Raw genomic sequence first — 24,521 nt, forward strand, 5'->3', positions numbered from 1 at the left:
AAAATATAAACAACCAGGTCCCAGTGGTTAGTCCACTCTGATGTGACAACTCCCCAAACCTGCTGCTACAATGTACTTTAATATAGAGGTCTGAAGCAGTACTGATCTTTTAGACATGAAAATATTAACAACCAGGTCCTAGTGGTTAGTCCACTCGTATGTAACAACTCCCCAAACCTGCTGCGTGGGGGATCGTCGCGAACCGTGCCGGAATGTTCCGAGAGCACACGAAAAGTTCCGAACCGCTGTAGAGGTTAGTTTTTAGTGCCCTCCTCTTGGGAACGACACAGGGAAGCTATTAATCGAACGCACCAAAAACGAACATCACTGAAACTTCTCGAAAACTTTATAGTGGTCGCTTGAGGGCGCTTCAATAAAGATGGCAGCCCCCACGACACCACCCAGACAGAAAGTCACAGAAAGTTCCTTTTCTGTCAGCCATTCACTTGCAGAAGTCAAAATAAAAAGATGTTTATTAGAAATGCTTCCCACGGAGTTGCTCATGAGCATCATGGGTTATCTTTCAACGTTAGATCTGCTGGCATTGAGAGAAGTAGATCGAATATTTTGTGAAGTAATTGATGGTTCCACTTTGTTTAGGTAACGTTGTTGTTTTGGTGGGTTTTCTTAGCTTAGTTAGCAGCACCAATGTTAACTCATAACTGTTACAGTGTTACTATAATAAATAGGGCCTAGTGTAGATTTCCACTACTCTAGATTCAAATAGTAAATACTGCCAGATATTATATGGTTAGCAAACACTGATTCAAACAATTATTTAATTTATTTATTTATTCGATTCTAGAATTATCACAGCACTACACTTTCTCAATTCTGTTTACAATTTCACTTCAGCCATCTTGATTATGCCCCAGCATGCAACTCGCTCGCACGTGAATAAGCAGTTGGCGCAGTCTGTGTACGCTGTAGCAATACCCTCACATCATGTCACATCATTAAAAATTTGTGAGCAGCAAAGCACACACAGTATACACCACCTTCCCTATTTTGGGGTGTTTGATTCTGTTAAAACCCTTTCACTTTAGTGTGCAAGCCAATTAAAATCTGACAAAAGTAATTAGCTAGTGATCACTCATGCGGAACAGCTGAGGATTGATTTGGTAAAAATTAAAATGCTAGGACCTTGGTCCACCGTTACTTAGTGCCAGATTTTTGTAAACTTATAAAAAAATCCATATTTAAGGCATACATTTTTCTAAAACTATACTTTTTTTTAAACACCCTGTAGATCAGTAGACCTGCATCAGAGTTATCGAGTAACACCTCACACCCTATGGGAGCTGGGACGCCTCAACAAAATCAACTCAATCCGATCTTTCAACATTTCCAACTGCTACTGGCTGACGGCAAGCCAGCTCAGTACATGTATACTAAATCCTAAAATGACCAACTTGAAACATCTGGACATCAGAGGCACAAACGTTCCTATGAGAACTTTGGATAGGATCTTATCAAGTGCTCAGACTCTCAAAAGTCTCTCGTACAATCACTCAGCTCCATTTGGCGAGGCCGCAACAAAGACATTGTCCCAACTCGTAGAGCTTAACATGGTCATCTCGCACCGCTGCGACTTTACTTTCCTCAGTCATTGTGAGAGCCTTAGAGCCTTCACTCTTGACTTAAAGCATCAACTAGGAGCACAAAACTCAGCTTTCAATAACAGATATATCCCACCAATTCTACTTGAACTGCCTTTGTCATGTTTTTTAAGATTACACCACATAGATTTTCTAGGAGAAGCTCAGAAACCCTTCCGAAGCTACCGTGCCTATGGCCTTAGGTTTCCAAGAGGGGTGATGAAAGCTCTGCGCACTGTGTCGTCTTCTTTGACGGCGTGTCTGGGTGATTCAGAGGAGCTTGATTTGTCCAAGATCCTCTCGCTGGAGTCGGCCAGCTCAGACGAATTCCCTGTTTCTTCAAGATTTAGTTCTTTACGTCATCTCAATGTGTCTGGGACATCATTCACAAAAACAGAACTGTGTTCCGCAGGGGAAAATTTACCTCGGTTAAAAAGTCTTAACATCAGAGGGTGCAAGAATGTTCTCTTGACGGTAAGTTTACAGATGACTAAAGCCAGAAAAGGATGTCTTTTAGGCATATGCCTCATTTGGATTTTTTATCTTTTTGAGACTGTCGCAGAAAGCAGGTATGTTTTTTTATTTTAAACAAAGTTAAATGCCAGCCCCTTATAAACAGGCTAATAATGATAATATTATTCTTATACATTTCTTCATTGTGTCTTCAAAGTTCTTTCAAACAGTCAGTCATTTTCAGCTCCAATTCTATCCTCCTCTTACCAGTTTTCACGGTGTTATGCCTTTTTCTTTAAATTGGAAAAAAAAAATAATGATGCCATATATCAACCGATACCCTAATTATCTTCATTTGTTAATATGAAGTATGCAAACATATATTAAAACTTGATGGACATTGAAATGTTCACACCACACACTGATCTTCGATGACTTCAACTGGCCCCATTTGTTTAGAGTTTTTCCTGTTTTCACGGCAAACGAGAAAGTATGGTTTCCCGGTGAAGCCATACATGGAATAAACATCTGCAGTGACTACAAGTGTTCTATAGCCAGCAGTTGTCTTCATTTTATTCAAAATATTTTTTTATTAAATTTAACAAATTACCATGGTAACTTGCAAAAAATAAAACAAATTAAAATAATAATAAAAAGTGTGAATAATTACTGGCTTTCAAATCTGATTTTTTATTTTTTTTTTTTTTTTTTATTTATTTATTTATTTATTTATAATAATATTTATTTATAATTAACCATATCAACTCATTTCACCCCACCATAAAGTTCACTACCGAACAATCTCTCACCAGTGTGAACTTTCTAGATGTGACAATAACCAAGTCTCTTAATGGCCTTGTCACAGATGTTTACAGTAAACCCACCGACACCCACCAGTACCTTCTCTCCAATAGCTGTCACCCTAGTCACTGTAAGAAGGCCATTGCTTACAGTCAGGCCTTACGTATCAGGCGTATCTGTTCCACAGATACCCTGTACAAGAGGCGCTCATCAGAGCTAAGGAAACACCTTGTATCTAGGGGACACAGCGAACGTAGGGTCCAACTTGCTATCAACAGGGCTCTCAACGTACCTCGTCATACTCTGTTGGCTAACACGGGAGCTAAAAAAGCTCCGACCAATAGAGTTGCTTTGGTCACCACCTTCCACCCCAAACTACCCAAACTTCCCTCAATTCTTAATAATAACATGCCTATACTTCACTCCTCCAGCAGGTTACACTCAGCAATCCCTAAGGTTCCCATGGTTGCATTCCGCCGCCCTAAGAACCTTGGTGACATACTAGTCAGGGCCAAACTTCCCCCAGGTACAGTCCAAACACAACCCCCGACAGATATACTGGGCTGTCATAAATGTACCCGTTCCAAATGCAGAACGTGTCTGCACATTAAGCCCTCATTTAAGGTGAAGAGTCATACCACTGGCTCTTCATACAACATCAAGACCGACTCTGAATGTAGCACATCTAATGTAGTCTATGTCATATCATGTAAGAGATGTGGGCTACAATATGTGGGAGAGACTAAGACCAAACTTAGTCTTCGCTTTGCGAATCATATCTCTTCCATAAAGACTAAGAAACTGTACCCAGTCTCTATCCACTTCAACAGCCCCAATCATAGTGTCAGTGATGTTGAACTTCTGGTGATTGAAGCTTGCAATGGTGATGACACACACCGCAAGAGTAGAGAATCACACTGGATTCACCAACTCAAGACAGTCAAACCCTTTGGACTTAACATAAACACTGGTGTTAAATAACTTCTCATTAACCTCCACTTCAATTCGGCCTAAGAACTTATATGTTGTATATATTCTGTACATAAAGTATAAATTAATCTTGTTTAAAGTTGTTTTTATAAATTCATCACTGTAACTATCTGATGTAAGTAACCCCCCCCCTTTTTTTCCACAGGTCCCTCATACCTATTTTTCAAATCATCATACCTTTGATCTTGCTATTCTTATTAATTGACCATTGTTAGTTGCATCATGATGCAACTTGCTCTCTAATCCTACCCTTTCATGTCTCCCTGCATTGTTGTCGAACAATACATTTACCACTTTTATGGTCCAGTAACCCATCCTTTCATTCTAAACATCCTTTGTCCTCGCCACTTCACTCCTATTGGTTCATAGCCACCAACATTGTCTCTGAAATAGAAACTTTGATTGGCTGTTATTTTCCCGCTTCTTTCTGGATCCTTCCCTTAATCCCTTTCCCCCTCTCTCTTTCTATAAATGGATATGTATTTGTTTGTACTTGTTTTATGCCTCTGAAGAAGGTCCGGATTGGATCGAAAGCTAAGGCCATCTACCCTATTCATTATTTTATTTATAATAAAGCGTATAAATAAACAGTGATAATTGAATCAACAAGCTGATGTTTAAATTTTAATAATAATAATATTGATATGAGGGTTAAAAAATAAATATAAAAAAATAAAAAGTTGCGCAAATCTGACAGCAGAAATGAAGACAGAAATATTTCTCTGAAGGAACTGGTATGAATTTTATTGTCATACAGCTTTCAGTCTGCTTTTGATGCTTTTGAATCTGATCGATCGATGCAGAAGACTGATTGATGGATAACAAAAAAACCTGATCAATCGATGTAAGACTGATTATGGTATGTCTGCAAGAATGTATGCTCCCTTGGCGTTCCATTAGTCATAACCACTGATACTACTCATAAACTTTATTTCTAAGTCATCGGTGGCACTTATTTCCAGGAGGGAGACAGGAATTTGGATCTTTCATTCCTAGAGGTCTTGGTGGAAGCCAAGACGCCCTTAGAGCATCTCAACATCAGTCGGCTTCATCTTCATCATCCAGATAATGACAACCGTCTTACACAACTTCTTTGCCAGTTTCATGGTGGGTAAACTTACCTTACATCAATGTATATGGGTAAAACCAACTTTAACATTCTGTATCCCCGATGCAAATTCTATTGAATTATTTTATGAGTGAGTTTGAGTGAGTACGGCACTGCACATGTACATGTACATTGCTGGTCAATCAGGGGTCGACTACATGTGCCCACTCGAACTTGCTCATAATTGGTTGAGTGGCAAAAGTTACCATAGTTACCAGATAATGTACGAGTGTGTGGGATGATGAGCAGTCTTAATTATGAACAAGCTGCCACCGAAAAGAAAGCTGGACATTGTGTTGGGAGGCGGAGCTTAAATGCAGTGGACACTTTTGGTAATTACTAAAAATATTTATTAGCATTGCGTCTTGAACACCCAGCAGGGTGGATACGTGCGCATTACAAGTCTTATTATTATTATTATTATTATAGCATAAAACCTTAATGGTAACAAGTAATGAGAAGAGGTTGGTAGTATTGTGAGAAACGGCTCCGTCTGAAGTGGAATAGTTTTCGAGAAAGAAGTAATTTTCCATGAATTTGATTCGAGACCTCAAATTTAGAATTTGAGGTCTCGAAATCAAGCATCTAAAAGCACACAACTTCGTGTGACAAGGGTGTTTTTTATCTTTCATTATTATCTCGCAACTACGATACCTATTGAGCTCAAATTTTCACAGGTCTGTTATTTTATTCGTATGTTGAGATACATCAAGTGAGAAGACTGGTCTTTGACAATTACCAATAGTGTCCATTGTCTTTAATAGAAGGGACAATTTTTATTCAGGGTCATTGGTATCTATCAATTGAATTTATTTTCCTTTTTTTAAAAGTGAGTGTGTTTTGAATGTTTCCTTAGGTCTCAAGTCTCTTTCGTTGCCGCTCTGTTGTCTGGCTGACAAAACCACATCAGAGCCACTGTGGATGAAACCATCACAAAGAATCCAAACGTATAACACAAGGAGCCATGGAGATACCCAAGGAAGCACCAGCAGGCGACAACGCCTTGGCATCAGGGTCAACCAGCATGGCAGGTGAAAATCAGATTCTATGGTTCTTTGAAAAGATTTCATCTAGAAGACAAAGTATAGAGTTGGTAATGGGGGAAAACATTAAAAGTGTAAATCTAAACCTCTTTGATTTCAACATTTTGAAGAGAATTTTTTTCATCACCAGAAAATCTCTGAGAATTGCATTTTTTATCATGAACTTGTAAAATGACCCACATTTTTGTATGTTTGCTTTCAGATGCGAAAGTTGTATGAATGAAACGACCTCCCCTGTTGACACAAAAGAGGTACATTAATTCTAACCTAATGGTCACTGAAAATTGTGCACAAAAAGTACAGCATTTTTTGGGCTGAAAAGGAAAGCATTGTCAAGCGTAAATAAAAGCTTTACAATCTTGTCATGGAACTTGAACCTTCTTGTAATTTTTGTATTTCCTGTTACCAGAGGGTGTTCATCTTGCAGTGGTCACTAAAAAGCATTATACGTTTAAAGTGGTATGAGTATAACAGACTTTAACCCTACCAAGGTTCCATTCATTGTATTAAAATCTATGTGGATGATATTGAATGGTCATACAGTAGGAGGGTTGATTGTGTACTGTGTAGACGCAACAACAACACCATATCATACTGCAGGCTGGCACAGTGCATCTATCAATCAAACAACAGTGGATGATATTGAATGGTCAGTCAGTAGGAGGGTTGACTGTGTACTGTGTAGACGCAACAACAACACCATATCATACTGCAGGCTGGCACAGTGCATCAATCAAACAACAGTGGATGATATTGAATGGTCATACAGTAGGAGGGTTGACTATGCACTGTTTAGGTGCATTCACCGCATGATATAATTTTGCAGGCTGGCAGAACAGTGGATAAGTATTAAATGATGATATCCCCCAAAAATAGCCTTTAGAAATGATAAAGCAGGTGTAAAGTCATTCCTTACAGTTGCACACCAAACATTTTCTCCTGGTTTTCTTTGAATGTAGGTTGACTCCAAGGGATGCATTTACTGCGGCAGTCACTTAGCTAGGGTTGTCAATGGCGCCAGGCAGTTACAGTCACTTGAGCTTGTAGGGGTGGCCTTCAAATCTGTCTTGAAAACAGAGCTACACAAATCCAGTTCCGCACCGAAGCAGGCAAATCACTGGTGAGAATGTGTTACAGGCATGACGTTGCAAGTCTCGTGTTTTTACTTCAGGCATAAAGCAAGGTCCTTGCTCTATGTGTCAGGGAACCTTAAAGAATGAGTTTGTTCCTCCGATGAGATGTAAAGCCGTTGGTCCTGTGTGTTGTGTAATGCACAAAAAAGAAACCAGTGTGAAAAGAGGAGGGATCCGCCCAAGTGTTTCGGGTCTGATTGGCTGTATTTTAAAACAACAGAGATTCTGTTGAAAAAAGCAGCTACACATTAGTTTAAAACAGGGTTAAAGCAGTAGCATGACCATAAACTAAGCATAGTTATAAAAAAAAAGATCTTATAAAAGAATAATTTTTTTTTTAAATGCTGTATAATAATTAAACTCTGACCTCTTAACTTTTGATCACTCTTCTCCAGTGGCCCTTCATCATTCTCATCGGTATCTGAAGATGCTTTCCTGTGCATCTCCCGTTGGACCCAGCTCCACTCCTTGGTCCTAGCCGGTATACCAACATTTCTCCACGGTCACAGCCTTGTGGAAATCCTGAAGAACTGTAAACAGCTCCGCAGTCTAACCCTGGCCAATCTGGGACCTTCTGCTAAGTGTCAGTATCTGAAGGGTCTAGTGGAGGCATTGAAGTATGCAGACCGCCTTGAAGACCTGAGGTAAGACTTGAAGACACTGGACACCTTTGTTAATTGTCAAAGACCAGTCTTCTCACTTGGTGTATCTCAACATTTGCAACAAATAACTAAACCTGTGAAAATTTTGACTCAATTGGTCATCAAAGTTGCAAGAGAATAATGAAACACCCTTGTAACACAAGTTATGTGCTTTCAGATGCTATGATTTCAAGACCTCAGCTGAGATCTCTTATTTAATTTAAATATTTTAGTGAGGGAGCTGTTTCTCACAATGTTTTATACTATCAACAGCTATGAACTGCTCATTACCAAGTTAGTTTTTATGCTAACAATTGTTTTGAGTAATTACCAGTAGTGTCCGTCCCAGTGCCTTTAAAGGCAGTGGACACTATTGGTAATTACTTAAAATAATTATTAGCATAAAACCTTACTTGGTAACGAGTAATGGGTACAGGTTGATAGTACCAAAAAAAAAAAAAAAAAAATTGTTTGTATCTTATTTTATTTCTTGCCCTTTCTTGTGGTGTTATATTGTTGATTGACTCGTATTGGTGTAGCTCATTGTTGTGTTGTTATATCTCAATGTTCGTATTTTATTGGTCTTATTTCACAATGTAATCTTGCTGTATTTTGCTTATCTCTTCTTATTTTATAATAGTGTAAAGTAAATTTGATATAGCATTTTGAGATTGTTTATTTAAGACGCTTTAATCCAAAATAAATTAGTTTTATTTTAAGTGTCTAGCTTGAAACACTAGTAACTTGACCAGAAACACCAGAGCTTGAGTCCGCTGTTCTTATCCACTCGGCCACAACAAGCAACAACGTAGTTTGGCTCAAGTAATGTCAATTAGTAGAACTTGAAGTAGGACTTTAAAAGCACTTAGCAGGCAGTGCTTCTCAAAACATCAGTGTAGGTTTAAAACCAAAAATCTTTGCTCTTCATTCCCTTATGAAATCATTACATCATCAATTACCTAAAAAAACTAATTGTCTTGTTTTATCTTCTCAGATTGGAGCAGAGGAATATTGATCGGATGCGCTCCTTATTTGAAGCCCTTCATCAGTGTCACTCCCTCACAAGACTGTGTTTCATCTCTACGAACAGCGAGTAAGATCTTAAGTTAAGAGTAGGATTGAATGTAGGCCAGACGAGTAATCTTAATGGTATGAAACACCACAATACGTAGCCTTGTCCGAGGTGCTTTACGCAAGCACCGGCCGCTCTGAGTTCACCAGGTAGCGTTGGACGACGAACTGTATAGATACATGTACTGGCATGGTATGATATACATGTACAGTACTTGATACCGTGGGGTCGAAGCACGGTTTTTCAACCTCAAACAACGAAGCCGAACCAGTTTTCGGCTTCGCCGTCTGAGGTTGTATTCATACCGTGCCAGTACATTTTGTCTATGCAATTCATCGTCCAACGCTACCTGGTGAAGTCAGAGCTGGCTGGTGTTTGCGTAAAGAGCCTTGGACAAGGCTACACAATACGAAGAAGAAAAGTTATGAACCTTGTCTTTACAAGGCCTTGACATAGTCATAATCATAATCATAATATAGTCTATATATCACATGTATCTACCAAGGCAATTGAACAAATAGAAAAGTTTTAACAAAGGTTTTAAAGACAGGTTATCAATTTCTGCCTAGCATATAGATTTGCTGAGGAAAGACTTTACTTTTAAAAATCACAGATAAGCAGTTTTTTACTCTCGGCTGAAAAAGCTGCGCGGAGAGGTGCATCTTTGACTTAATTATTTATTACTAAATGCAAATTTTTTAATGGTTATAAACCAGTTTCTACGATCCTGTTTGGCCAAAAAAAGGTAATACATGTAGTTAAAATATTGAGATTATCATGAAGCCCCTGTTTAAGAGATTTTGTGAACAAGTGACCAACCACAAGCGCATTAAAACAATTTTGGGATGTTAGGCATTTTTTGCAAAGGAGCAAAATCTTTACTTGTAATATTTGTGTATATAATAGATGTAATATTAAGATAGAATATATAATAGATGTTATAATTCTGGTTGTAATCATTATTTTTATCCAGAGTGGACCCACAGGACGTTTTGATGGTTTTCAATCATTGTCGGAAACTCATCCTTTTTTGTCTGATGTCCTCAGTGCCAGTCCAAGTCTGCAAGGATCTCTCAAAGGAAATCTATGCTCAGTAAGTCAGTTGCTATTCATGAAAATTCTTGTTTGCTTAGCAAATTAAAGCAGAAAATCACCTACAGTACAAGTAGTATACTTTGCATGATTTTTTGGTGGTAACCCAATTTAGCAAGGGCTTTCTATACTTAGCATCGTCTAACAGCATGACGCTTGTTTGGTTCTACCCTTACATCGGTGTGTGTTAGCACTGTATACTCAGTAATTTCCTGAGTAAATTTAACGTCTTAAATCAATGCGGTACCCGCTGCTAAAATGTAGAATTTAAACTGCCTCTAACTACCGGGCAATCTTGTATGTCTAGTTGGTAAGACATCTGATCTAGATTGGCAAAGGTCGTGGGGTCGAAATCCCACTTGAGTAATGGGCAACGGGTAAAAACAAATGATGTTCTTTTTTTATTTACGGTATCCCCGATGCAAATTTTATATCTCTTATATGAAGCTTTTAATAAGGGAATCAGTGTGTGGTGAAGAGGTTTTCAACTAGTGGTTTAAACCCACCGAGGCCTGGTTCTTGATAATTGTACCGAGACAAAGTCAAGGTAAATTATTAAGAACCAGGCCACAGCGGGTTTAAACCACTAGTTGGAAACCGATTCAACACACTTTGATTACCATTCATAAATACATGTGATGTAGCACAATTTGTTCCAGCCGTTGCTCTCGACCAATAGGAATTAATAAACTGTCTTATAAGCACAGGTGCAAGCTCGCGTGTCACACCCATGTTTCAACACTTTTTACTGGTGTTATATCATCCGTTATAACACCCCCACGTGATGCCCTCTCGACCAATCAGAATGGATAAACTGTCTTGGGTATTTATGAATGTTGATTAATACATCAAGAAGCGCTACGTGAGCTTAAGAGGGAACAGTTTTATATCATGTGACTGTCGGCTACATATTGATTAACCACGTCATGTCGGATAATATTTTGTTCGGCAATACTTGTCAAAACTGAATAACGAAGGACGATGCAGGTTTGGAACAACTTTTGAATGCAGATCTTATTTGATTGGTTGATATACCACTGAAATCTATCTGAGCAAAGAATACAAACTCATAGCCATAAATTGAGAAACAATAAATCACCTCTCCATTTCACGCTGCAAAACTAACCTGTTCCCCATCTCTCTAGGCTATGGAATACTAATAACACTTGTTGCCATTCTTATTACCCTTGTCTGTGTTGCTGTCATTGTTGTCCATAAGTTGTCATATCCCATATTTTGGGTAACCATTTTAAATTGTCTGTTTTTGTACATTTTTTATATTTATACGTTTAACTTTTTTTAATGATTGAAAAGTACAACTCAATTCAGCCTCCTTAAGGCTCTGAAGCTTTTATTCTTGAAACAAACCAATCAATATACGTGTGCTCACACCACTATTCTTATTGTACTCTTCAGATACAGTTTAAGTCGTCCGGCTCTCTGTGTTGCTTTTGGTCAAAATCCCGAATTCGAGGACAAGCTGCTAGAATTTGCAAAGAGAATACAAAGGGTCCACCTAAAGGAGTTTGTGTTTTACGAGAGCAGAGTTGCTACAACTCCACCATCCTGGCCTGAATTGGAGAAGATGATTCGAGAGGAAGAAACGTAGTAACAATCAAGATGATCAAGACTGATCTGGACAAAACTTCATAAAAGCTGTTCAGCAGAAAATACTGCAAAAAAAGATTCTTTGCTTAACAAAACTGAGTCGGGCACCAGTGGCAACAGTGGAATGTTGGTTGGCAACCTGATTTTGCTGAAAAATATGTTCCTGTGCTTAGCAGGTTTTTGTGTTTGGCTCCTCTTACCGCTGATTTCTGCACTTGCGATCACCATTCACCACTTACTGTTCACAAGCTCTGAATTCCTGTGCTAGCTGTGTGCGAGTGAAGAATGTCTAGTGATGTGCAGTGCACACACTTTTGCAGACAGAGTTGTGCTTGGGACTTCTTTTATTCTCTTTTCTAATGAATAACAGTGTAGGGACCAAGTTTAACCAAGAAAAACGTTGAAGGGACCTTGGTTCCAATGTGTAAAAGCCCCCACAACTCTGGGTCTGCCTATACCCACGGCTAACCTGCGAGATACGCATGTCTTTTCTTAGCTTTTTGGGGCCGTCATCTTAAAAGCAGGTATTTGAGCAAACCAATTTTGACAGGAATTCTATTTAAACTTGTCTTATTGTGTTTGTTAAATCATTTTAACGTAATTAATATATTTGTACATCTCTTAATTTTCGTTATTATCTATCCAAAAATTAGGCCCCAACTTCAAGGTTTTGGAAAACTTTATACTGAGTACTCACAACAATACTGAGTAAACAGAGCTAACCCACATCGGCGTAAGGGTAAAACCAAATAAATATTTGTTATCCCGATGCAAATTATCATCCCTTAATCAATGCGTTATTGCTGCTTGAATTTAGGATTCGAACTGCCTCTAGCTAACGGGCAACCTCGGTAGTCTAGTTGGTAAGACACTGCTCTAGAATTGCAAAGGTCGTGGGTTCAAATCCCACCCGAGTAATATGCCTGGGGTTTTCACAGAACTCTGGAAAGTACAGACTTTATACAGTGTTAATACACATTGATGTAAGGGTAAAACCAAAATAAAATTTCTTTATCCAGTTGCAAATTTAACATCTATTCAATAGGTGTAAAGTTTACTTCTGGGAAAAATAATATTATTTATCTTTTATCCAACACCAATGCACTCGGGAAACAAAATCCAAAAAAGAAAACAAAATCCACAGGCATATCTATCTCGGGGGTTTGTAGAAGCCTTTGGCCATTTGTGTCTACTATTTGTATTAGGGTATCCAGGCTACATGTACTGTTCAATTATGGGGTTTTTATGACAAAGATATCTCTCGTTTTGTATGTGTGTTTGTGAGTATTGCATGTTAAGTCTTCATAAAAATTATTTTCTAACTTATATTGTAGCCTCTACTTGACAAGCGTTGCTTTCTAGAGACCCCCTTTCCACATCTATGATTGGTTAAGTTATTTATTGTTAAGATTAAAACTATGACTAAATGTAACTTTCTCATGCTTTATTTTTTATATTTATGCGTTGTCATGATGATGCGGAAAATAAAGTAAAGTAAGGGGATTCAAACCCACAATATTTGCCCGTCTTGAGTAGATGTCTTAACACTTAAAGACACTGGACACTATTGGTAATTGTCAAAAACCAGTCTTCTCTCTTGGTGTATCTCAACATATGCATAAAATAACAAACCTGTGAAAATTTGAGCTCGATGGTCGTCGGAATTGCGAGACTATAATGAAAGAGAAAACACCCTTATCACACGAAGTTGTGTGCTTTCAGATGCTTGATTTCGAGACCTCAAATTCTAAATTTGAAGTCTCAAAATCATATTCATGGAAAATTACTTCTTTCTTGAAAACTACGTCACTTCAGAGGGAGCCGTTTCTCACAATGTTTTATACTATCAACCTCTCCCCATTAATCGTTACCAAGTGAGGTTTTATGCTAATAATTATTTTGAGTAATTACCAATAGTGTCCACTGCCTTTAACCACTGTGATTCCCTGATAGCTAGAGGCAGTTTGAATCCTATTATAATATGGGTGAGTAAAAAAAAAGCGAACATTGGATGGGAGCTTTATTTTAAGAATAACAAATAATGTCCATTTCTAAGTATTGGTAATTACTCAAAATAATTATTAGCATAAAACCTCACTTGGTAACGATTAATGGGGAGAGGTTGATAGTATAAAACATTGTGAGAAACGGCTCCCTCTGAAGTGATGTAGTTATGAGAAAGAAGTAATTTTCTACGAATTTGATTTAGAGACCTCAAGTTTAGAATTTGAGGTCTCGAAATCAACCATCTAATCGCACACAACTTCATGAGACAAGGGTGTTTTTTCTTCCATTATTATCTCGCTAGTTCGATGATCGATTGAGCTCAAATTTTCACAGGTTTGTTATTTTATGTGTATGTTGAGATACACCAACTGTGAAGGCTAGTCTTTGACAAATACCAATAGCATCCACTGTCTTTAAGTGGCCCTCAAAAGGGCTGTTTGATTTTGTTCCAATCTATGGCCTTAAATTTTTACTTCCATCCTCGTTTTGTTTTGTAGTTTTTATACTGCTAAAAATAATTCATTTTCATAATGTTGTTTTATATTTAGCTATTTTGCTTGATATCTGCAAAGTAATAGTAATAAAAAAATATATATAAAAAATAAAAAATAAAATATGAAACAGCAGTCAAGTGATGCACTTGCCAACTCCAAAATGGTTAAGACCTAATTAATTAACATAATTGTATTAAAGGTATTCTGGAATGACCAAGGAAACCAAGTGAACAAGCTGCCTAATTTATTATTCCTTATGTATCAAAGCACAGCCGATTTCTAGGCTAGAGATTCTATGTAAGAAGTAGTGAATATTACCAGTCATTTGCTTCTGAATAGAATCAATAAGCCTAAAACAGTACAACTAAATCAAGGGGGAAATAAAACATTGCAATATTTTTCGTTCAATGTTCTTTGAAATAGGCATTTTCGAATCCCGTCATCTGCATTTTCCTTTTAGAAACATCAACAAGTACCGACACAGTACTACCGTGTAACAAAAACACATTGATGTTTTACCCTATGGGTCAAAACTAAAAGTGAATATTCTTTATCCCCGATGCAACTAAAATTTAACATCTATTAAATTTCAACATTATACTCTAAAGGTCTATCGTGTTTATGGCATTTTTGAAATAAAGAGGAATTGTAGGCTCAACTATGGGACAATTTTCTCACACATACATTTTCGATCATAAAAATATAGATGGTACAAAGTTAAAAAAGGAACACGTTGCCTTGGATCGGACGAGTTGGTCTATAAAAAGCGTTTGAAACCGTTTGTTATGAAATGTATATGGTTAGAAAGATGTTTTAAAAGTAGAATATAATGATCCACACAAGTATCTCTCAAAATTGCACGGTTTTCTTTTTACGTCGCGAACTATCACGGTCGGCCATTTATGGGGGTCAAAATTTTGACTCCCATAAATGGCCGACCGTGTTTTTGGACGAGGTAAAAAGAAAACCACGCAATTTCGAGGCATATTTGTGTAGATCATTGTATTCTACTTTTACATCATCTTTCTAACCATATGCATTTTATAGTAAACGGTCAAAAAACGCTTTTCAAAGACCAACTCGACCGATCCAAGGCAACGTGTTCCTTTAAGTCGTTAAGTGCACCCCGCCCTCCCAAATCGGATGCGGCGGATAAAAGTAGTGTGGACGGCCGGTCGAGAGTTTGTAATGGTCGGTCGGAGGGGGCGCCCTGTACGACTAGCGCACATTGTAAAATTGTAAACAGAAAGCAGTTCACTGATTTGTTTTGTGTCGACTTTCACACTGTCTGAGCTCTCTCCTCTCAGAACAAACAACTTGTCAGCTGCGTGACTGTGCAGTTTTTGGAACTTGAACTGCACTGGAGTTCCGGTTCGACATCCATGAGGCGCGTAGTGGTGCATGTGTGTGTTACGTAAGTTGGTGAGTTTGAAGCTAAATTCCATCTTATTCTTATCTTATATCTATCCTGGTGTCATGTGTTTTCAGTAGGATAACAGGAAAATTGTTCACAATCAAAAACTAAATATTTTTTATTCAAATCATCTATCCAATTTTTTAACAATAACACTTTCACTTCATGGTGTGTTGAAATTTTTAAAGTTTTGGTTTTACGTTGCGAGAGACAGTCCGCCATTAACAGTGCTTATGCATGCACGACATTGGAGCAACGTCATATGTTTTCACACATTTCATTGGTTGGTATTTTATTGAATATTGAGAAGCTAGTATGGCGTGCAAAATAAATCAAAAATATTATTCAATTAGTACTTAACAAATTTAATTACATTTTTGTCCTAAAAGGCATTATGGCTACTATATTAGAATCCAGAGATATCATATTAATAATAAGGCATGAAATTGAAAGTAAAACACCCCACCCCCCCCCCCCCCCCCTTGATGCACTCACACTTCATAACAATCCGTTTTCCCCCATTTCAGACCAGTAATGTTTGGTTTCAGGAGATAAGAAACCAATCTATGATATTTTCTCTTTAATGTAGACTTGAGATTTATTACGCTTATCGGAATTTATAACAGTTATGCAGTAAATAAATATAATTTTTTTTTGTAATTTTCACTTAAAATATTTTAATATTTTCCCCACATTTGCACACCATAGAATCCCAAATAGTAACCACCTCACATGATCCATCTAGTGACTAAAGCAGAATGAAACTCAATCTAGCAGATAGTAATTTTGTTTTGAACTTTCGAGGTTGGATGATGTTTCTTTGACTCATTTGAATGTTGGCATAATAATGCACTAGTGATTAGTACCAAAAATCAATCATTTTATAAATGTTTGAGCATAACCAACGACAGGAAACTTTTTTCTCAGCATGATTAAGCCTGATGAAAATACAGACTGTGAGTAAACTGCATAGCTTCTGTCACTGGTGCAGCTTGCACAATCTCGCGGTAAACGGGAATCAAAGTTGGGGACCGAAAACATGTGAGGGTCGATAACGTATGACGCTACGATAGGATAACAGGAAAAAAAAATCACAATCATTAAATCAAAAACTAAACGATTTAAAAAAAAATCATCTATCCAACTTTTTTACAATGACAGTACACTTCACCATGTGTTAAAATCTTAAAAATTTAGTTTTTCTGTTGCGAATAATCCACTATTACAGTGCCAATGCATAAGTACGACATTGGAGCGACGTCATATGTTTTCAAACCTTTCATTGTTTGGTATTTTATCGAATATTTAGAAGATAGTAGGCCTATTGGCCAACAGTATCAACGATATCAATCGATAACGGGAGGAGGGTACGTTATCGCATAGTTCCGCTATCGCACCTCCACGTCTGCTGTGCTATCTTGGAGACGATAGAGGAACTTCATAATCATGGTTTTATCAATTCTAGGACTAGTCTGACTAAGAGTAAACGTGTAATGACTATCCTGAGATATCACAAGGCCCCACCCACTTGAAGCATTACCTGCCCCCAGCTTAAAACACTTCATATTATTCTGTTTTCCCCCATTTCATACCAGCCATGTTTGGTTTCAGGAGATAAGAAACCCATACTGTTTTTATTTTCTCTTTTTGTTTTCATTTTTAGTTAAAATATTTTAATTCCCCCCCCCATATTTGCATGCCATAGAATCCCAAAAAGCAACCACAACACATGATCTATCTAGTGTTTGAAGTAGAATTAAAATTAATCTACCAGACGATAATTTTCTTTTGGACTTTCGTGGTTGGATGTTGTTTCTTTGACTCATTTGATTGGTGATCTATACCAAAAATGAATCATTTTATAAACGTTTGAGCATAACCTACGACAGGAAACTTTAATTTCAGCATGATTAAGCCTGATGAAAATACAGACCGTGAGTAAAAAAAAGAGCTTCTGTTACTGGTGGAGCTTGCACAGTCTCACGGTAAATGGGAATCAAAGTTGGGGGTCGAAAATATTACTGTCAAAACATATGGTCTGACAATACTTAGCTCTAAACTAGGATCAAGGGCCCTATAGATGTGTGCCAAACCACTTGCCTTTTTTACTTAGAACTATTTATTGGGCTAATTATCGACCAATGTTTCTCTATCACAATCAGAAGATTACAATATTTTTCAGATCAGATCCGAGTATCAAACACTCAGTCACACTAAAAAAAGTCACTGGTTTGTAACCGGTTGTGTTTTCCTTCCTCCCTGGTCACAAACCATGGTCAAACTGTATAGCAGACCTATCCCACCTTGTGACCTTGTTTGGCTGTTGTGTGGCTTTCTCTTTTAAAACACCAAGTATGCATAATGACTAAATGACTGAATATGGATCCCCTTGTACTGCCTGATTTGATTTCAAGGCTTTTGGTACTTTTTTGTAATACAAAACACAAATGTCCACAGATTGACACTAAACTTACACGATACTGGAATTATCATTGTGTGCTATTTTAATTGTTGTCTCCAGAGGCAAAAATTATTTTCAGGACAAAACTTGGTTTACTGATTTCTCAAATAGACTACAGCTACAGCACCTCAGCAAGTACATAATTGTGTAAATATATTTTAAGGGAAGCTTTCTACCATCATTATCTTCAAACCGTTTAAGTTTTTATGTATATCTGTGGGCATTGTGTTTTGTGTCCTACATGAATAGTAATTATTGCCCTTTTTCTGCTGTATAAAATAGTATTCTGCCTTCTCTCTCTTTGTTCATAAGCCAGTATCATAGGAATCAAAGGCTCGCAGTGGGCCACAGTTTTTAGGTTTGCTTTGTTGTCCGGGGCATGTGTTGCTGGCTTTATTGTATGTCCCCATGTCATTTTGATTATTGTCTTGCTCTGTATTGTATGATTGTCTTTTAAGTAACTTAATAATAAAAGTACCCAAACCCTTTTAAGGCACTGGACACTATTGGTAATTACTCAAAATAATTGTTTTTGTTAGTATAATCATGGAGGAATAATTATTCCTCCATGGTATAATACTTACTTGGTAACCGCAATGGAGAGCTGTTGATAGTATAAAACATTGTGAGAAATGGCTCCCTCTGAAGTAACATAGTTTTTGAGAAAGGGGTAATTTCTCACTCAAATCATAAAAGACTTCAGTTCAGCTAAAGCTGTTTATTGGGCATCTGAAAGCACACAAAGTATTGCAACAAGAGGTTTTTTTTCTTCATTATTCTCTACATGTAGCAACTTCAATGACCAATTGAGCACAAATTTTCACAGGTTTGTTAAATGCAGATGTTGTGATAGATCAAGGGAGAATGCAGACTCTCTGAGAAAAACTTCAAGGGGTGGGGAGCGGTTGAATTTCACCCACCAGGGCTCAAATTTGACACTAAAATGCCAGTGGTTTTAGCCTCCAGGCCAGTAAACTCATGACCTGGCGTTTTTTGGTAGTTTGCAAATGTTGATTGTCACATTCCAAGTTGACTTCTACATCTTTTAAATTACATAACATTTTGTTAAGTATTGCAGATACTTTCTCGTCTAACAAAATAAGATAAATATTCTTAGTGCTTGCTCTAACCATAGCAGTTCAAATGTTAAAACTGTGGGTATTTTGCTTTCATATCTCATTTTCAATTCTGGTCTTGTTTAAAAAAACCTAAAAAACCAGGTCCAGCAAACATTTTGAGCTACAATGTATACTTGTAGAAGCCTTGTGGATTTTCAGCGCAAATCCAGCTTGGCACACTCTGTAGACTGTTGTCACTATGCCCTTGAGAGTTTTGCTCTTATATAATTTACCTGTCAATATTGGTGCTTGTCTACACCTAATAACCTAAAATAGAAGGCAGCTGTACACAATCACAAAAGGCCTTTGTATTTAAAGCATGTCCAAATGAAAGGCAGTAAAGTGTTTTAAAAAGGAGTGGCCCTGCAGGCCTTGCTCTTAACATGAACTTTTTGCATCGCCAATTGGGCCTGTAAAATGTGAATTTAATGGGTGTCCCCCCCCCCCCCAGAAAGGTTAAATAGCCCAGATTTTAAACTCTGTTATTGTCATGCAGTTCTGTATCTTTTTCTGAGTGTTTTAGTGGTAGCGATCACAACAAGTTACAGGGATATATGTAAATGGTCAAATTTGTAAATTCACATTCAAAATGGAAAAATATGAGTGTTTTACACAATGTAGGTTGCATTTTTAGTAGCTCATGGGGCAAGTTTAGAAGGGTAGTTTTAGCTACACCAACCCATAGCAGTTTTTCTTCTTCTAGACATTGTTATATTATGTCAATGCCAGGCTAGTGTCAAGGGGGAGCCCTGCTTTGTACATGCCAGGGTCCGTATGGCAGGCAAGAAATTGTCGTATTATGTGACAACATTTTGTGTCATAATTTCCATGTTAAATCAAGCGCAAGAACAATTTCAGCTGAACAAGTTTAGAAATGTGCTCTTCATATATGAAAAGTTTATACAAATAAAACAGTGCAATCTTTATAGCATCTTAGATTTTATGTTTTCGTCCAAAAGCAAAGTAAATGCAAAACAGGCAATCAAGACACGTTTCGTTAACAAAACTACACTTAAGGATCAACAAAAGTTGACTAAAAAACTGTAGCTTGAAAGTTTGTTGAATCAGTCGCATTAGGAGACATAGCCTTAGGTTGGCATCTACAGCTACATACAGCTACAGAAGTGTTTCTAAGCATGTTGATATAAGGAAGCACTTTACTTCAATGCTGATCATGTGGAAATCTAACTGTAGCCTCCACTTCTTATGATAACAATAGGCCTTTGCACATTTAACACAAAATAAATAAAGAATATGAAAATATCACGGACACTCTTCCCATCATTTGCAACTTATCAACACTGTTATAACTCTCCGGAAATCTGGTTCTTTTGCAAATACAGGTTGGTATAGCTGAAGATGGCCACGCCCACAATGGAGAAGTTCAACTGGTACTGTGGGGTGAACAGCACAGTCACCCTGGACAACTTCACTTGGGATCTAACCCACACCCTCTACAATACCTGCTTCACCGATCTCGTCTACACCGTGCCGCATCTTCTCTTCATCCTCCTCTCCATCTTGGTGCTGTTCATCCGTGGATGCTGCACGACGCTCCGCCATAAGAAGTACGATCACCTCATACCATACCCTGGGCACTACCTCCGCTGGACTGTTTACATTCTACTGATGCTTCAAGGAGTGCTTGCGCTCGGGGAGAGCCTCCTGACCGTCTTGAATGAGCCTCAAGACGTCCCAACCAGACCACACCTTTACGTACCTGCTGTGCTAGCCCTCGCTGCAGCTCTTCTCTCGTTGATTTACTACCATCATGTGGAGGTCTGGAATAAGCCGTCCATGTTGTGGCTCCTGCTGCTGTTCTGGACAACGGCGCTGGGATCAGAGATACTCAGGTTGTTGAATTATGATGAGGATGCTGACGTTGATTTCACGCTGATGAGAGCACTGCTGAATGTCTCCGCCATTACTCTCTATGGTGTCCTGTTGTTACTGGAGATAAATGCCATCAGGTGTAAGGTTGGTTCATCTTGAGGATCGAGGGGGGGGGGGACAATTTTGTTATACTGTCATACAAAGTAAGGTAACCAAAGTTTCCTCTTAAAGGCACTGGACACTTTTGGTAAATACTCAACATACGTAATTGTTAACATAAACACTTACTTGTTAACCATCAATGGAGAGCTGTTGATAGTATAAAACATTGTGAGAAACAGCCCCCTCTGAAGTGATTTAGTTTTCGCGAAAGAAGTAATTTTCCACTGTAATATTTGAATTTGATTTTGAGACATCATAACTAGATTTTGAGGTCCTGAAATCAAGCATTTGAAAGCACAACTTTGTGTGACAAGGGTGTTTTTTTCTTCCATTATTATCTCGCAACTTTGACGACCAATTGAGTTTAAATTTTCACAGGTTTGTTATTTACACCAAGTGAGAAGACAGGTCGTTGACAATTACCAAAGTTGTCCAGTGTAACTTCACACCAAATTGTTTGGACTACGATAACATTGGTATGCCTGACCCTTTGATTTATAAGCACTTGTTGTTTAGCCCAACTGACCTTCTTCTGAATCCTTCACTTTGACCACAATTGCCAATTCAATGGGTTAAAAGTTGGGAGTCAAAAGTTTTGTTTTGCCACTTCCCAGGTTAATGCGACTGAACTTGTGACCTTGTCATAGACTAAGTGAAATAGATGCCTCAGTAATGTACATGCAAACTGTAGCTGTGTATAGTACATGCAATCTGCTTTGTCTCTGGAGTCTGTTGACATGACCAACACTCGAACACACTCACTAAAAAAGCCTGCCGGTGTGTGTTGCAGAAGGGTTTTGCAAGTTATCATGGGTGGTCATGTTGGCGCAGTGTTATCTTTCCTCGAATCTTATGTTTTTGTTTTTTTACTTGTAATATAGTTTGCTTTTCTGAGAGTCCTTGGCTTCACAACCAGAATTTATGACATGTCTCCCAAAATAAACTGGTCACAATTGGACGACAACAAACCCCATCTCTACCCACCTTTTACCCACTGCTAAAACATAGAATTCAAACTGCCTCTAGCTACCAGGCAATCTCGGTAGTCCAGTTGGTAAGACACTGCTCTAGAATTGCAAGGGTTGTGGGTTCAAACTGCCTCTAGCTACCAGGCAATCTCGGTAGTCCAGTTGGTAAGACACTGCTCTAGAATTGCAAGGGTTGTGGGTTCAAACTGCCTCTAGCTACCAGGCAACCTCGGTAGTCCAGTTGGTAAGACACTGATCTAGAATTGCAAGGGTCGTGGGTTCAAACTGCCTCTAGCTACCAGGCAATCTCGGTAGTCCAGTTGGTAAGACACTGCTCTAGAATTGCAAGGGTCGTGGGTTTGAATCCCACCCGAGTTATACATGTATGACTGTGATATTTTTTTCATATGTCTTGGGAAAGTATTGAGTATACACTGCTAACACACATCGTTGTAAGGGTAACAATTTGTTTTTTTAACAAAACCCCACCTCCATCCAATCCCTTCCACCAGATTAACTTTTGTTTAAATTTCCATCATTGACTAAGGTTTTGAAATGCTGTACACAAGAGGAGCCTTTTCCAGAAGATCTGAAGCGTCCCGACATGTACTTCATGCAGGGCTACTGTAACTTCATCTCCATGTTCACCTATACCTGGCTCAGATGGGTCTTTGTCAAGGGATACAAGAAGAGCTTAGAGTTCGATGACCTTGGAACTCTGACGGAGGTTCATACTGCCAAGTATCACAGGGACCGCTTCAACAGAGCTTTTAAGATGGAGCAGGTAACAGGAAAACCCTCTAAATCATCCACTATTGACCCATTGCACGCTCGTCACACGCAGCGACTGTGTCACGCTCACCATTTTGGTGGTCAATTGCTTTATGTGTAAATGCTGCGTTGCCTAAAATGCGCACTTCACTGAATTACGCACAGTGACATTGACCACCAAAATGGCACATCCAAGAATTTGCTGGTGATGATGTCAGGTGAATTGGGTCAATACATGTAGCGCTATCACACTTTTCACGCTATCTTTTATCCCAGTGGAACACAGCCCTGGGGAGGTTCCAGAATTTTTTTTACCAACGGCGCACTTTCATATTATGTCCGAAATTGTGACTCCACAAGTGGCCAACCGTGCTAGTTTGCATTGAAAAGGAAAACTGTGCATATTTGTGTGGATCATTATATTCTACTTTTAAAACATCTATATCTAACCATATAATATGCATTTCATAGCAAACGGTTTTAAACACTTTTCAAAGACCAACTCCAAGGCAAGTTTTCGTCAGTGGAGACCTAATATTCTAATCAGAAAAAAACATTGGCTTAAAGTGGAACTACGTCACAGGGTACCAGTCAACAAATATTGTTTGTTTCTATTTGTCAAGAAACGAGCCGAGGCTAACAATACATCCATCAGTCTACTGCGTATTTATACGCGCGCGTACGCTAGGGAGATGGTCCCTGGATTCCTGTGTATGCTGCTTGGCAACACTGTCATGTTTGCCCCTCCGTTTATTGTGGCAGCCATTATCAACTATGTCACTAGGCTGAGTGATGCACAGGCATTTGTTGTGAGTATGATAATAATAATAATTGCAAAAAATAGTTAATGGCCTGACGTTTTGACCCTAGCAGAGTCTTTCTCAAAGGCTTTGAGAAAGACTCTGCTAGGGTCAAAACGCCAGGCCATTAAGTATTTTTTGAATTTATACCATCGGTCCATTTGGTTGGTCAGTTGTTTGCAATAGCTTATTCTGTTTTCTTAATAATAATTATAATGTGTAGTTTTTATTATAGCGATTTATCTACAAGCTTCTCAAAGCATTTATCCTTATTTATTTCTGCACTGGTTTTTTTAAACTGTGAAGTTTGATAGGTCGCGAACTAATCACGTGCCGTGCAACAAATACGCATGTACCATGGCTGCACAGCACGGCGGGTAACATGAGTGATGTTAACCTGTGTACATCAACTTCATCGTTCTCACCGATGGTCGATTTCCACCGCTTGGCACGAAACGGCCGCAGGTTCAAGGGAACAGTGAAGAATAGTTTCTTGTTTGAACAACTGTCTTACTGTTCATCTGCTTATTAAACTTTGCATACTCGTCAAAATTTATTTCTGACGATGACAACACAACTTTGAGAAGAGGAATAATCATGTTATAATTTTAAAGCTGGGCCGGTCAAGACCGGTGCCGACTGTGGTAGTAGCTACATTATTGATCAGTTGTCACAATAATGACACCAATAAATAAATAAAAATAGGCCCACATTTGCTGCAGACTATCCTAATAGACAATTACAAAAACGATCTATTGTGTTAACTTTATTACATTTTGACTTTATTGCAATGCTATTGCACTTTGTGGCGACATACAATGACTAATGTGCCGACCGCCAGTCACTGCACATCGCCACAAAGGACCGCAAATACACACAGCCCCTATCTTTGTGCGCTGGTGACTTCGGTTTAAATGCCGGGCGGTTTATACGCAGACACCTGAATATTTTTGT

The 24,521-nt window shown here is 38.3% G+C and overlaps 2 protein-coding genes across 4 annotated transcripts in view; both read left to right on the forward strand.

The window, feature by feature from the left end:
- The first annotated feature begins 379 nt into the window (after positions 1-379).
- Positions 380-13,094, forward strand: LOC139933789 (F-box/LRR-repeat protein 18-like). 2 transcript variants are annotated; one of them, XM_071927999.1, is made up of 10 exons: positions 380-600; positions 1,250-2,072; positions 4,805-4,949; positions 5,807-5,981; positions 6,196-6,244; positions 6,953-7,113; positions 7,522-7,770; positions 8,762-8,860; positions 9,813-9,932; positions 11,348-13,094. In XM_071927999.1, exons 1-10 carry the CDS (start codon positions 380-382, stop codon positions 11,538-11,540), a joined length of 2,235 nt encoding a protein of 744 aa, XP_071784100.1. In that variant the 3' UTR covers positions 11,541-13,094. The 2 variants fall into 2 exon arrangements, with proteins under 2 accessions (XP_071784100.1, XP_071784101.1); XM_071928000.1 differs by having other exon boundaries at positions 539-574.
- A 2,213-nt stretch (positions 13,095-15,307) lies between these two features.
- Positions 15,308-24,521, forward strand: part of LOC139953830 (ATP-binding cassette sub-family C member 8-like) — a 41,301-nt gene continuing 32,087 nt past the window's right edge. Inside the window, exons 1-4 of one of the 2 annotated variants that reach the window (XM_071953413.1) lie at positions 15,308-15,454; positions 20,377-21,010; positions 22,544-22,780; positions 23,391-23,576. In XM_071953413.1, the coding sequence (XP_071809514.1) occupies positions 20,393-21,010; positions 22,544-22,780; positions 23,391-23,576 (1,041 nt within the window). In that variant the 5' untranslated portion in view covers positions 15,308-15,454; positions 20,377-20,392. Of the gene's footprint in view, positions 15,463-20,376; positions 21,011-22,543; positions 22,781-23,390; positions 23,577-24,521 lie in introns of both variants that reach the window. The other variant, XM_071953406.1, reaches the window with a different exon arrangement.

This window comes from Asterias amurensis, chromosome 2 (genome assembly GCF_032118995.1).
Source record: "Asterias amurensis chromosome 2, ASM3211899v1".
Classification (NCBI taxonomy): domain Eukaryota; kingdom Metazoa; phylum Echinodermata; class Asteroidea; order Forcipulatida; family Asteriidae; genus Asterias; species Asterias amurensis.

Coding starts and splice junctions, on each gene's coding strand:
- LOC139933789 (XM_071927999.1), top strand. CDS start 380: ATGGCAGCCCCCACGACACCACCCAGACAGAAAGTCACAGAAAGTTCC. Junction 4,950..5,806: donor ACTTCTTTGCCAGTTTCATG/GTGGGTAAACTT, acceptor ATGTTTCCTTAG/GTCTCAAGTCTCTTTCGTTG. Junction 7,114..7,521: donor CCGAAGCAGGCAAATCACTG/GTGAGAATGTGT, acceptor ACTCTTCTCCAG/TGGCCCTTCATCATTCTCAT.